Genomic DNA, 14,686 nt, shown 5'->3' with positions numbered 1-14,686 from the left:
AAAATCAAGTCCCGTCCGGATAAAGTGACGTCATTCCGTGGAGGAAGGCATGGTAGGCATGCGCAGATGTGTTGGCGGGCAGAGCGGATTTCATTTGAACATCAACTTGACCTGACCGTTCTGACATAACTCCACGTTTAGTTAGGCAACTGTACGGGACAGTTTTGCCGCTATCTCCCTGCATGAAATTTTATGGTCACCTACTTAACTGTATGGAATGCTTATGAAATAAGATTAAAACATTAAATGAAGAAAAATTGCAAAAAGGTAAGTTTTCTGGAGGTCACATTGAGTTTTGAGGACCAAAATAAAAAACAGTTTATCACTATCCGCCATTTTGGTTGTTTACTTTCACGACGAACGCTTTGAGGTCGTTCAACTCGGATTTTTCCGATTTCCGACCGTCCTCGAATGCAGCATAAAATCTCGCCGTTTATCGCGTTATTTGGATACAGCTGATCACTCTCCTGCCTGCTCGACAAAATAAACCAGGCCAGGCTAGTCGGACGCACATTTACGGATCCAGGGAAAGCAGGCGTGAGCTGTCGGGGGACAAGCAAGACGAGACAGCCGGGTCAGGAATCAGAGAACTTCTTTTCACACTTCCCGCCATGAAACGCTGCGCTGTCCCGGTTAGCTAACGTTAGCAGCGTCCCGACTGACAGGGACCGATGGCCAAAGAAATCCCTGCGGCGGTTAGCTTAAATTTCAATGTGGTTGTTTATTAATAAAAGCCACGCTCGGTCAACATGTCCTGCTCCGGCAACCTCGTTTGGGATGTAAATAAACGCCTCATCGGATACAGCGAGCCAAACACCATTCGGACGAACTATTTAGGTAAGAAAATAACACAAATTAAGAAAAGCTAGCGTGTTTGGAACGTAGTGTATCCGTTGTTCCTGTATGCTCCTCTACCGAATGTTTACCACAGAGAAGAAGAAGACTGCAATCCCAGCATCGAAACAATTTGACGGATTCTCACTTGTAGTCTTATATTATTGCCGTGTCTGATTTGTTTTCTTGAGAAATTGCACTGCACTTGACTTGTCTTACGAAGTGAATTATTTATCAGTCCTTTCTGGGGTGCCGCCAAGCTGTGTACACCTGATTGGGTTTAATTTAAGACTGAAAGTCCCGAATAGGTGCGGCAGGTGCTGAGTTTTAGTCACTTGCTGTATTTAGCTTGACAGATACACTTGAAGCGCTCATTGTGTTTAGTTACACTGCAGCAGCAGCAGCAGCAGCACTCCCAGTTTATATTTAGCCTGGTAAAGGGGAAGGCATACAACTTGTGGGTTGTGTTGTGTTCCAGTCCCAAACTATAGCATTGCAGAAGGGGGTTCTTAGATTTATTTATTGTCCAATCAAGACCTACATTTGAAATGTGATTCTGCCCCAGAACCAACCCCACTTGAAAAAATATATCATCTTTTTGATAACATCGACATGCACTGCATGTCAAAGAGAAAAGAAAAACAAAAGAACCAAAGCTCCCCTTTTCTGCGTGTCTGTTGACCGAAAAATTGTGTACTGCTAACAATTGGAGAAAAAAACGTACCTGTGAACCATATTTGACAAACCGTGACAGGCTTAAACTGTACTTTCGTGAAATCTTTATTGACTCAGGTTTTAAGCAACATTAACATACTGTTGCCAGACTTTGTCCATACACAGTACGTAAATGCATCTCTGTAACTGCTTTGAGTCAGAAAGTGGTTTTTACATGTGATGGTTGGACTACAACAGCAAGTGACCCCTACGTAACTCTCATTTCTCATTTCAAATCAAATGAGTGATGATTAGTGTCAAATGGCGACCTGCGGACCAGAACACTGCACAGAAATCACACAGGAAGCAATATACTGGTAGTAAACTTGCGGACAGAGACAATAAATCATGGTAATATTGTTTGCATTACAGCTGGCAGAAGTCCTAAAACATGTTTTTTTTTTTAATCTCCAGGTAGAAGAGAGTTCGTTCAGAGACTGAAACTAGAAGCAACACTGAACGTACACGATGGCTGTGTGAGTACCTGCCAACATTGACTTCAGGCCCAGAGAAACCCAAACTGACAGATGAGTCGCATGTCAAACTGTGTCACAAACATTCAAACAACTGAAGATGAAATTGGGCTGCACATCATCCCTTGTGCTTTTTTTTTTTTTTTTATCATTAGCTCTGCCAAGCTCAAATCCAGAGACATAAGCAAATAACTTAATGGCATTTCTAGTGATATATTGCTTATATTATGAAAGTTTTCTTGCTTTTGTAGCCATTAGGCAAATAGACACAAATAAGCACGAGGGGTTGAACTGAGTAGTTGATGCATTGACTTCCACTGTGCAATGGTGATAATGCTTCAAGTTGATTAATTGGCGATCACGTGTTTTGGCTTCGGCAGCACAGATGCCTCATTGACATCAACCTTCACGCTCTCACAGACAGTCTAAGCTTATGAATCTCTTGCAACCATCTACGTAACAAAACGGCAGATTTGCAACAGCACAGGATTGCAAAGCATTCCCTTCTTCGTTAATTTAAAATGACATTATAAGCCACTACTTTAGCGAGTAGTTACCCTGCACTTGTGTTAGGTGAATTGGTTTAAATTTACGGGTTCCAACTTTGATGGGTGGGATTTTGTTAGGAGGTAAAAGCACGCACAGCGATTTGACAACAGAAAAATAAATATCGTATCATTGATTAATTGACATTTACTCGACTATTATCGCCTCAGCGCCATCGACTACAAAAATATGAAGTCGTTCAACCCCTCTTTCACACTCTGTATGCACAATTTACTGAGATCCAATATGAGTTGTGTTCAATAACATGTCATGTCTTACTTACTTATTTTCTATAGCACACTTGAGTTTTCCCACAGCATTTCTTTTCACAGTGTACACTTTGACTCCCTTCAGGTCAACACGATATCGTGGAACGACACGGGAGAATACATCCTGTCAGGTTCGGATGATACCTACCTGGCCATTACCAACCCGTACAACAAAAAGGTCTGTATGGAAAATGTTCAAATGGCAAATAAAGGAGGTTGAAATGTCTTTACCGAGAAAAAGCTCAGACAGAGAGTCCTTTAATCCTGAATTCTCACTGAACTCAATTCTGTTAAGGTGCACTAACGTCTGGCGTGATGTCACGTATACTGAATGCAAAGTTTTGTGCGACTTTAGAGGCATAGTTGTAAAGTAACTTTTGATTCTGAATTGATTAAATCGAGAGCCATTCTACTGCAATGAAACTTGAGATGCAAAGATTAATTGACAACTATTTGATTAGCAAATGATTTGATAAATATTTTGATAATTGTAGTTGTTTTAAAATTGTCAGAATTCTAGGAATTTCAGCCTCTGAATAGTAAATATTCTCGGATATCTGTTTTTTCAAAATAAAGACATTGGCAGACGCCTGCTTTTACTTTGCACTGTCAATTTGAAATAGTGTCCTGTTTTTGATTAAAGGGATGGAAATCAAAACTTTTTTTCTTTTAAATTTGATTGATGAATCCATTATTGAAATAATCGTTAATTGTAATCTAAGATGAAACTGTAAGTTATCTATCTTGTTTCCGCATGACTTCCTCAGGTCAAAAAGTCAATCCGGTCCGGCCACCGGGCCAATATCTTCAGTGCAAAGTTCATGCCCCACACAAACGACCAGGAGATCATCTCCTGCTCCGGGGATGGAATCCTCTACTACACCCACACGGAAAAGAGTGCCGAGTTCAACAGACAGTGTCAGTTTACTTGCCATTACGGCACCGCCTATGAGGTAAAAAAAAACAAAAACGAAAAACACTTGACAAATCCCTTTGTTGACAATGATCTCCTAATTTGGTCGCCGGCTGTGTTGCCAGATTATGACTGTACCAAACGACCCCTACACCTTCCTGTCGTGCGGGGAGGATGGCACTGTGCGATGGTTCGACCTCCGCATGAAAACCAGCTGCACGAAAGAGGACTGCAAAGATGTACGCTTGTGACTCAGTTGTACTGTGTTTGCTGTTCTTCAAAAATAGCCTCCTGAGATGGAAACTATCACCGTTTGTGTTTTATTGAACCAGTAATTAACTTGAGTGGATGTAACAATCCTGCTCCAACAACTCAAGTTTCACTCACGACATCACTTCTTGCACCTGACTCAGTGTTTTGGAGATTGCATTCCACTCACTGGACAGTTCACGAAGCACACGTGCAATTAAATTATATCGAGTACAAGACCTATTTGTGCAGGCTGTGAACTTCAACGAGTTACAAGGCTCGAAATAAGTGGTTTTGTATTGCAGTTTGTGGGTCAAAATGTGCTTTTTGCGACGTTTTAACACATTGAATATCAAAACTGAGAATTAAATGCTGAGACAACCCAAAGAGCAACTACCAAGACGGGCCTCAAAATCTTTGCTTTAGCCGTGTGTCGCTTTGTTGTTTGACAGGACATACTGATCAATTGCCGGAGAGCGGCGACTTCCATCTCAATCTCCCCGCTGATGCCCTACTACCTGGCGGTGGGCTGCTCGGATAGTTCTGTGCGCATCTATGACAGACGTCTGCTGGGCACCAGGGCCACCGGTAAGTCCACACTGCAGTTGCAGGGAAAATAATGTTGTGTTGCCTTTCAATTTCTATTTGTGAATCCTAATGACAGACTGTGGCAACAATGACATCCTGATTCTTTAACACAAATCAAGGATGGGAAACCATGTTTCCATCAGCTGTGGGGGAACTGGAGACTATCCCAGCTGGCTATGGGTTTGCCACGATAAAGCTATGGATCCCTTTCATAGGTAACTACATGGGCCGCGGGACGACGGGCATGTGCGTGAGGTTCGTGCCCGCTCATCTGTCCAACAAGTCGTGTCGCGTGACGTCGCTATGCTACAGCGAGGACGGCCAGGAGGTGCTGGTCAGCTATTCATCCGACTACATCTACCTGTTTGACCCCAAAGACGACCAGGCCCGAGAGCTGAAGGGCCCCTCAGAGGAGAGGAGAGAGGAGGTAAGGACACCGGAGGATTTATGCATTCAGTCCATTCATCCCTCCATACACCCGTTTTCTGTAGTGGTTGTGGGTCGCAACAGGCTCGTCGATTGCAGTGGACGTTTCGAGAATCAACTATGGACACATTCACATCTATGAACATTGGACAATTTATAGTCTATTGTGACTTCATGTTCATCTTCAGGTGTATAATGTGTCGAAATTCATACCTCTGTTCTGCCGTCACCTTAGCTCTGTTATGGCTTGTTCAGTGAATGAAGTATTCTGCATGGAACTTGTCAATCAAAGCGCACTATTATGACCTGAAAAATGGATGCTACTTCATGTAGCATCTTTATGCATACGCTTCCATCCATCTTTGTGTCCAGAAAATGTATCTGCATAAAGTTTCTGGTGGCTGGCATATATTGTGGACCCACGAGATTAGATCTGCCCTTGTATTATGGCGCTCACCAAAATGAGAACCAAAGCAAGAGAATTTAGGAGTATATTTTTTAGCATCATTAATTTGACCTGGATAAACGGCAGAAAGTGGAGGAAATCATTTGTACTTGAATGAAGAGAAAATTTGTCGTAGTAATTAGTTGTCAGTTCTTGCAACGTGGCAAAATAGCGGCTTTTCCACACAATATCGAGGTGGCTTGAGATGACCCTTGAGTGAGAACTGTCCTCTAAAGGTAGTTAGATTGTTGCAGCATGGCAAATGGAGCAAATCAACCAGAAAATCAAAGTGAGGAGAAAAGAGGCAGGCCTGCTATGCTCTTATTTGAACCACTGTTGCAGTGTTTTTCCAACACTCAGCCATGAGGGTCGTGACATGGCAGCGCTAAGTTTGGAAAGGGGATCCGTCCGAGGAATTGCGTCTTAAATGTGCTCCATCATGGTGCCAGTGTTTCAAAGCCTCGTGATTTCAGCTGTGGCGAGATGCAACCCAACATTCCTTTCCAAATAGAGCAACTCACGCACACTGTGTTCCCACTCGCCTCAAATAGTTCAAGTGGATGTACTGTTAGTGGTGGGGGGTGGGTCTTTTCCCCCCTCCACCTGCAGCTCTACTTCCTCTGATTGAGTGTGCACGTCACTCCACTTGTTACCACCTCAGGCCCTGGCTTCCTCATTTAAGTGGCCGATACTCTTTAAGACCTCCGTCTTCTATTTTCGGCCCTTGCTGAGATGGGTGCGGGTGGAGGGGCTGAAGGGTAATGGAAAGTGAAGGCGACGTCGGTGGTGTGCCGTGAGAGAAGGCCGTACTGACTGAGATGTGCAGTGTTTGGCTTTGGCAGCACAGCTATTTTTGAACACGCTTTGATTGACAAACCGCTAATCTCTGTGTATCTGTGCATGCGTGTGCGTGTTTCCACAGCTGAGGCAGCCGCCAGTGAAACGCCTCCGTCTGCGAGGTGACTGGTCAGACACCGGACCCCGAGCTCGTCCCGAGAGCGAGAGGGAGCGAGATGGTAAGTCTATCACGGTCGGCCGCCAACATCATGACGACTGCAATTTTATCTCCACTTGGCCAATATTACAACAAGTCAGAATAAGGTCATACAAACGTAATACACTCATTGACTGCACCTACGCAAAGTACAGGAATGAATTCAAATTATGTGACTTTTTTTTTTTTTCCATACCAAGAGTTTAAGCACTCAGTATTTTTGTTGGCTGCCTGTCATTGCTGGTCTGGTCTGTGTTTTGATCAGTTTAAAAGCCGAGAAACGTCTTTCACAGGAGGCAACAGTAATGCCATTTTGTTAAGCCTAAATAGTAGATTGAAAACCCGCCCAAAGCAGTTTTTCATGTCACATAAACATTCATTAAAGAAGCCCTTCATTGTTTAACATTTGCCGTGATGTCGCCTTTTTGCCAGTCTTGTGGCGCAGCTCGTGAAGGTGGGGTGGGCGGGGTAAACAGTTCTGTTTTTGTGTGTGGAACCTGACTGGCTGTATTTAAAACAATTGCATTGCTTAATTTTTCACATCCGCAGCGATTTTCTTGTGGACAGGTCACAATTTTCCTTGTCGTCATTAAGGTCAGACCTGTGCTGGAGTCTCAAGTATCTCAGCTTAAGCAAGAGATGGATGGGGTAACAGAATAGATAAACATTAACACTCACATCCACACCTACGGACAATTTAGAGGGCCTGAATTAATTTAGCCTTCTGCCTTAGCATTCATGTTTTTGGAATTTGGGAGGAAGTCACAGTTTTATTTGGTTTAAAGTTTCCGTGTTTGTAACAGTAATTAGAGCTCAACAACACCTCAAAATGGTGTTCCAAGCTTTACTTGTCATGGCGTTATGTTATTTCCATCAGTGAACAGTTATAATAGAGCTGACATTTATTTTGTAAGCTTTCTATGAAACAACTTTCCATGCAGTACATATGCAGTTTCATAAGCAGTTGGAAGATGATTGGCAGGCTATATTGTGGTCATCTATGAATACGACAGGATTTTGTCATTTGTTGGATCTCATTAGATTGTGCAAGTGTATCTCATGTTGTGTCTGATGACAGTACATCTCATCAACTACTGATATTTACGAATGTGTTGGTGCGTTATATATAACCCGAACCTCTTTCATCAACTTGTCACGTCCTTTATTCTTAGTTGTGCTTGTCGTCTTGCGCCCCTTAATGATGCAGAAAATAAACACATGCTATAGTTGTGACTCTTTCTATTTTTCTCTTCCAGGCGAGCAGAGCCCCAACGTGTCCCTTATGCAGAGGATGTCGGACATGTTGTCACGCTGGTTCGAGGAAGCCAGTGAGGCTCAGAGCAGTCGAGGAACTCGACCTCAGTCGCGACCCCGAGGTTGAATTTTATTTGATTTTTTTAATAGGCATGTTTTAAACAAGATTTGTTTATTAGGTGTCTAATATTATTATTTTTAATCATCTTGATTCCAGGAACGACTGTTCGCCCCAATATTCCCGCTGCCACTGTAGGAGCCTCCAACCAGGGGACCAGCGCCCCCGAGAGGCCAGCAACAACTGACGCACCAGTTGTACGAACCAGTCCTGCTGCGGTGGCATCCTTACCTGTGTCCTCTTCCTCGTCCACATCATCATCATCATCATCATCAACTGCAACTGCAACTGTAATTCCCTCTTCCACCACATCATCAGTCGAGAGGTCAGCGTCGTCATCGTCTGGGTCGCGGAGACAGACCCCCACTGCAGGGACCACAGCACCCGCCGTGTCGGAAACGGCGCTGTCCGGTAAGTGTTACACTTTTTGATTGTTTTATTTTTTTTATATTTGGCTATTTTTTTCATCTCTCTTTGGGTGTCTGGAGTGCTGACTGACCATGTTGTGTGAAATTATGTAGCTAAGAATTTTTTTAACTCATTCACTGCCTTTGACAAGTATACTTGTCAATTGTATTTTTTAGAGCGGTGCTAAATGGGGGCGAATCTGAGCATGCTCCACTGTAAATATCAAACTTGGAAACAACTTTACTGATGCCCAACCACCGGTAGATGACATCATTGCCCCATTTTATAGGAAATAAACACAGTTTCAGAGTCCATGGGAGAAATGGCTGTATTTTGGCAAACCTACATTTTTCTGCTGTCAATTATAAAAGAACGGGACGGGACAAAAAGTAGGGAGTCTATTCTGTCATTTGGTCGATTCGGTTTATATATAATTATTGAATGTAATATCACGTGAGTATTGGAAATGTAAAAATTTTCTATAATGACTGGCAGTGAATGAGTTAAATACCAATGCCACAAAATGTACCTTTTAAAAGCTGTCCAAAGTTGAATTTTTGCAGTTGGCCTCTCACATGACTATAAAATTCTTACAGCTGTTCTTTGAAACATTGAAATACCTGGCAAACTGGCTTAATTTGTAGAAAAATGTCATCTGTCTCTTTTTGAATGTTTATGTGCGTGTGTTGAAGCAGCCACTCTTCTCAAGCAGCAGTTCCTCTCCTTCAGCAGCATTTCCTCCATTTCCTGTCCTCCCCTCCATAATCTATTCTCCACCCTTTCTCCCTCCGCCTCTCTGTCAGAGTACGGCCCTCATCGACTGCCCATAAGTTTAGTGTGTAGGCGTTTGCAGAGGCTACTTCGGCTGGCCGACCCCCCAGGACAGGGGCGGCGAGCGGCCTCTTCTTCTGCCTCCTCTTCTTCCTCTGCACCCCCAGAAAGACTGGAAGCCACTGCTGCTCCTGAGACCCAACCCCATTCAGGTTACCCTCGCCCCAACGCCCTTTGTGGGTTTTTTTTTTCTTTTTTTTGCCTGCCCCGCTCCCCTTGCCATCTTACCCTTGACATGCTTGTGCAAAGCCAGTTAGGCTCCAAAATGACCACTAATCCCACTGTGATCGCCCCCTCCATTCACAGAAATGCCACAATGTGCTTATTAACATGCCACGAGCCTGTTTTACGTAGATATCAATTTCATTCATTCAACATCACAGGACGGGAGAAGAGATTGTGGAACTTCACGCCCATGTCCTGCCATTACGGGATATACAGTATGACCTTTTTACGCACGATGTCGTTCATTGAGTTATGTGGATCTTGAGACAGATAAAGCCTCTTTCTGTTGGACCAAGCGAGGTGTCATTCAGAAGCTAAGCCACAAGTCTTTGTTCGAGAGTCTTGCTAGGCTAGTCCGTGTAGGCAATGTGGAGCTTCGATTCATCATGGCTCCATCTTGTGCGTATTTTGCATCTTGTCAGTGTCAATTTTTTATTTTTTTTTTGTATAAGCTGAGGGCCGCTAGAAAATGGGCGGCGGCCCACAAATGGCCCCCGGGCCATAGTTTGGACACACCTGCAGTAAACAATTTGCTTTATTGGCAGTTCATGTTTTAAGAGTTCCTTTTCCAATAATTGACCTTTGCTGATTGCTGCTGTGCTCACCGCATGTTTGGCATCTTGTGTAAGTGAAGGAGGAGCAGCGTTTACTGCATTGCCAAGTATGAATTTCAGATGCTATATTAATGTACTTGTCAAGGTTTGCTGGTGGTGTTGTGCAACAACTAATTTCTAATAGACACCATTTTGTTCTCTTGTTTAATTTAGGGGACATCGTCCGAATGCAATGAGTCGATTGCTTTTGTTCAATGACTGTGCAACTCCAATGTTTGGCCTCCACGTGTTGCTTATCATTTGATCTATATCTTGTTTTCTATATATGTTGCAGATTCCCCTTCATCGGTGGTAAACCAACAGCTGGGATCCATGACTCTGGATGAGCAGCAGGGTGCGTCTCCAAAACCACACGCTCCAATTGATGTCCTCTAATGAGATTGATGTCAAAATTCAACAAGACATTTTTTATTTCTTTTTTTTTTTTTTAAGGACAAATAAGTTGTGTTGCTCTTCCCGGCCACATAAACATGAACGCACACAACATAAAGAAGTGATCATGTGGTCTACTGCAACGCCAATTGTCGTTAAACGTCATCTTTAATAACTACGCAGGGGCCTCATTTAACACATGCAGACTCTTTACTGGCATCTCTATGTGCTAATGTTTTGGTTCATGACAAGTTATCTCTTCAATATGTGTACGTGAACAATAATATAGAATAATTTTTTTTTTCTTTTCTTTGTTTTGCTAATTGTGATTCTTCCTGTTGGTATGTTGTGTTGTGTGTGCACTTACCTCACAGGAGGGGCATCTGTTTCACAATCTGATGACGCTCCTCTGCCAGCAAAGTGCAGCCCCTCCACCTCCACCTCCACCTCCACTTCCAGCACCAGCCGATCCAGTGCGGCGGAACCGGTGCTCAGCTTGCACTACAGCTCGGAGGGAACCACCGCCAGCACCATCAAGCTGGACTTCACCGATGAATGGTAAGCCCATTTCTGTCTAATACATGCCGTTTCGTTTGCATAAAACAAGCAACTAATTGATAAGAAAATACCGTGAAATGGTTTTGCTTCTTCAGGAGCAGCAGCACATCCAGCTCTCAGGGCAGTGGCGGTCCCAAAGCATCTGACACAGTGCAGGGCCGACAGAGTGTATCCACAGAGAACCCTGTGCTGGAGCAACGTGAGTTATGTCTTTACAATCAAATGTTGCTGACATATCCATGATCTAGTATAGTATAAGAAATGTGTAAGAAAACTTGAGCACTGACAAAACACAGACATCTTCCAAGGCAAAAACCTACTCTTGGAAAAAAACGTGCTTTTTATCTGATTTTCTTTCCAGTAAAAATACACTAAACTCAAAACACAATTTTTATATTTGCGATTTTGGGGGGGAAGGGGTGTGGGGATAAATAGTAAGACTACTTTAGCTGTTAATGCCTCTGATATCACAATGACTAATTCTCATACTTGCATAATGTAATTTTTAATTCTTCAGTCGTATGAAGTACTGTGTATTTACACTTTTAGACCAGAAAGGAAAGTGGTATGGCTATCAATTAGCACAGCAGTTCTTAAGATGTATTTATTTTTTTTACCTTGGAGCCCAAATTTTTATTCATATATATATAAACTTACTAGGTAAAAGTAAATCACAAACTGATGTCTTATCACCACCTAGTGGCAGAAAGCTATTATTGTGACTGAGTATGTCTATAAATCAACACCTCTGTTGTACTGAATTGATTATATATGGTGCCCTTGCAGCCCAAAGGTGAAAATTAGAAAAATTCTTTTGCGCGGTCCACTAGTTGGCACTCGCATCTCCCAAGGTTGGGCCGCAGTCCTATGGTTAAAACTGGTTGGATGAGCAGATACAGACAAACAGCGGTGTGGAATCACTGCAAATAAAAAAAAAAAGAAAAAGTAAATAGAATTGTTACATATTGATGGTGACGCCAAAATCTAATGTTGGCGGCCCACCACAAGCATTTATGTGGGAAACATTGCGGCTGTAATTTCTCATTGATCGAATCAGCGATTTAAGATGTTAGAGTATCACAAAATGTGCATAAAATACAAACTATCAGCTTTTGTGCTTTAGCCAATCACATTGATGGAAAGTCTACATATTTTTGGGGGGTCCTTCCCAATGAGGTGCATCAACTGTACTGCCATTGTATTTGAATCTGTGGGACAGATCGTCCAAGTGACGCCTCCGGTTCCGGCGCTCGCAACAGACGGGCTGACAATGGCCTACCGGAAGGCTCCTCGGAGGGCAACACCACGGAGAGGAGTCCTGCTGGCCCTCCGGAGGACACTTCGGGGGACTGCCGGAGACAGGAGCCCCCGGGGGAGGAGGGGCCGGATGCGGTTGCTGCCGTAGATGAGGGCCAGAGCCAGCCCGCAAGGGGGAACCAGGACTCTGACGACAGCGACGACGACCCCATCCTCATCCCCTCAACCAGGTTTAGAGGGCAGGGTCAGAGGTACGTTACACGGGCAGGCGATCTCTATATGGTGCCATTTCGAAACGTTTATCATTGATTGTCATACTGCATATTTAGACTAAATTCCAGAGGATCTGCAGTCGGAGATAGAATGATCAGGTAACGTCGTGTGTTATGAGGATAACTAACACACAGAAAACTAACTTGTGCATGTGGATACTGACTCCACTGAGTGTGTGGTGCACCCAATGCGAATGATGGACAAGAATAACTTGGCCATGGTACCCACAGACACGTCAGGTCCCAAAGACTTCAACATAGATGACTGGTAATGGCAAATTGTGATTGTCAAGGAATGTTGTTGAAGTGATTGTTTGAAAATATATTTGTATGTAGTGTTGCATATTGGCATTAATCTGTTTCCAGTCGGATCACTTCACATGAAAAAACGTATGTACTAGGAAAATATGTTTTGAAAGGTTGTTTACGTCATATTGAGGTGACATGGCTCAGTGGATGCTGCGCCATCAGTGCTTGATTGGGATGTCAGTGTGAAGCACTAAACGGGTGGAAAAGTGGCGCGCTATACAAGTGAAAGACCAAGACCATATTTGGTCATAGTGCCTACCTACCACCAGGCAGACATACTGTGTAGATGGATACTAATAACAATATGACGCTACAATATTTTGTCACACCGCTTACACTGATGTCATGATTTTATGAGCTTGACTTCCAGTAACTATTTATTTTTATTTTTTGCCTGTTAAAAGCTTGAGCCAGTTCTAAATCAAAAGCATGAGGTTAAAAAAAAAAAAAAAAAATAGCAGCTTGCGTGTCGAGTCACATGGTGTCGTCGTGTTTCAGGCGCTCGGCAGCGGCTCGCATCCAGGAGTTGTTTCGCAGGAGGAAAGAGAGAAGGGAAATGGAAGAGAGCGAGACGCAGAACATCAGGAGGCCTTCGGTCAAAATGGTGTACAAGGGCCACCGCAACTCTCGCACTATGGTTGGTACACGCCTTGACGGCTTTCTGCATTGGTTTTCGATAGTGCTTGTCCTAAACCAGCTGACTTTGGGTGAGAGACCCTGGACTGGTCACCAGTCAATCACAAGGCACATCTAGACAAACAAGCATTCAGACACACGTATTAGAGTACATTACAACTAACTCTAAAGCAAAAGTGAGTTAATTTTTACTAAATGGTCCATCTTGTGCCAGATAAAGGAATCCTGCTTCTGGGGCAACAAGTTTGTGATGAGCGGCTCCGACTGCGGCCACATCTTCATCTGGGACCGGCACACGGCCGAGCACCTCATGCTGCTGGAGGCCGACAATCACGTGGTCAACTGCCTGCAGCCGCACCCTTTCGACCCCAGTGAGTCCCCCTTGCAAGCCGCCCCCACCTGACCTCCTACCCATCACTCCACCACACTCATTGTTTCCCTTTGCCGTGCAGTTCTGGCCTCATCCGGCATCGACTATGACATCAAGATCTGGTCACCGCTGGAGCAGTCGCCGTCTTTCAACAGTGTTCTTGCTGGTGAGGTAGGACAATTTTTAAACTTGATGGGTGGGCCAGAGGCCCAGCTATTTATATACAATCCATTTAAAAAAAAAAAAAAAAAAAGTCTAGTTTTACAAATGTTCCCTTTTTTTTTTCTTCTTCTTCTTTTTCCTCCCTATACCGGCTGCATCCGGCAGGTGATAACGCGGAATGAGCTGATGCTGGAGGAGACGAGGAACACAATCACAGTGCCTGCCTCCTTCATGCTGCGAATGCTGGCATCCCTCAATCACATCAGATCAGGTAAACCCTTTGCACATGCTCTTGTCAACTTTTTACCTTCAAATTCCCAAACTTCTGACCTTTTTGCAGACCGTCTCGAAGGCGACCGGTCTGAAGGATCAGGCCAAGAAAATGAGGACGAGCAGTAGATGGGTGATTTTTTTTTTTTTTTTTTTTTTTTTTTGCTGGAGAGCACTTCTTTGTACAAGTGTAGAATACTACCTTTTGAATACCCATTTCCCTGCCACTTTTTTTTTTTTTTTTTTTGTAAAGAGACTTTCTTACCAATGTTTATGTAAAAGAATGACTTACGTTTGTGTGAAAAAAAAGGCGTCCTTATACATTACTGTGAGAGGTGGCTGGTGTGTAAGTTTAAGTGCAATATTATTCTGTCGGGAGCGAGTTCTAATAAGTTTTCAGTGTTATGTTGGATTTGAAGCAATGTAAACAAGGGTACTGGCTTTGCTTTTATTGGAGAGGAGAACAAAAATACAGCTCGTCTCGATAAAAAAACTTTTTCAAAATTTGGAAGAAAAAAAAAATAAAGCTGCAAGGCATCTTAAAGATGTCTGTGTGACAAATGTGCTGATGCGCCATTT

The 14,686-nt window shown here is 43.4% G+C and overlaps 1 protein-coding gene across 3 annotated transcripts; it reads left to right on the top strand.

Annotated features, from left to right (window-relative positions):
* The first annotated feature begins 444 nt into the window (after window positions 1-444).
* dcaf6 (ddb1 and cul4 associated factor 6) lies at window positions 445-14,672 on the top strand. Of its 3 annotated transcripts, XM_077536155.1 has the most exons (21): window positions 445-837; window positions 1,963-2,024; window positions 2,922-3,014; window positions 3,604-3,789; window positions 3,875-3,988; window positions 4,451-4,586; window positions 4,802-5,013; window positions 6,380-6,473; window positions 7,708-7,827; window positions 7,923-8,234; window positions 9,035-9,214; window positions 10,176-10,235; window positions 10,648-10,831; window positions 10,927-11,030; window positions 12,051-12,339; window positions 12,418-12,459; window positions 13,168-13,306; window positions 13,520-13,676; window positions 13,758-13,846; window positions 14,003-14,108; window positions 14,178-14,672. In XM_077536155.1, exons 1-21 carry the CDS (start codon window positions 750-752, stop codon window positions 14,234-14,236), a joined length of 2,826 nt encoding a protein of 941 aa, XP_077392281.1. In that variant the 5' UTR covers window positions 445-749; the 3' UTR covers window positions 14,237-14,672. The 3 variants fall into 3 exon arrangements, with proteins under 3 accessions (XP_077392281.1, XP_077392283.1, XP_077392282.1); XM_077536157.1 differs by lacking the exon at window positions 9,035-9,214; XM_077536156.1 differs by lacking the exon at window positions 12,418-12,459.
* Window positions 14,673-14,686: the final 14 nt, after the last annotated feature.

Source organism: Festucalex cinctus, chromosome 11 (assembly GCF_051991245.1).
Source record: "Festucalex cinctus isolate MCC-2025b chromosome 11, RoL_Fcin_1.0, whole genome shotgun sequence".
NCBI classification, from domain to species: Eukaryota; Metazoa; Chordata; class Actinopteri; order Syngnathiformes; family Syngnathidae; genus Festucalex; species Festucalex cinctus.
The sequence above is the reverse complement of the archived record's forward strand: the minus strand, read 5'-3'. Positions and strand labels throughout refer to the sequence as shown.

What these genes read in the sequence shown, in the direction of transcription:
- dcaf6 (XM_077536155.1), top strand. Translation starts at nt 750, where the DNA reads ATGTCCTGCTCCGGCAACCTCGTTTGGGATGTAAATAAACGCCTCATC. An exon ending in CATTCGGACGAACTATTTAG is followed by an intron (nt 838 to 1,962) that starts GTAAGAAAATAA and finishes TTTAATCTCCAG; the next exon opens with GTAGAAGAGAGTTCGTTCAG. An exon ending in ATTACGGCACCGCCTATGAG is followed by an intron (nt 3,790 to 3,874) that starts GTAAAAAAAAAC and finishes CTGTGTTGCCAG; the next exon opens with ATTATGACTGTACCAAACGA.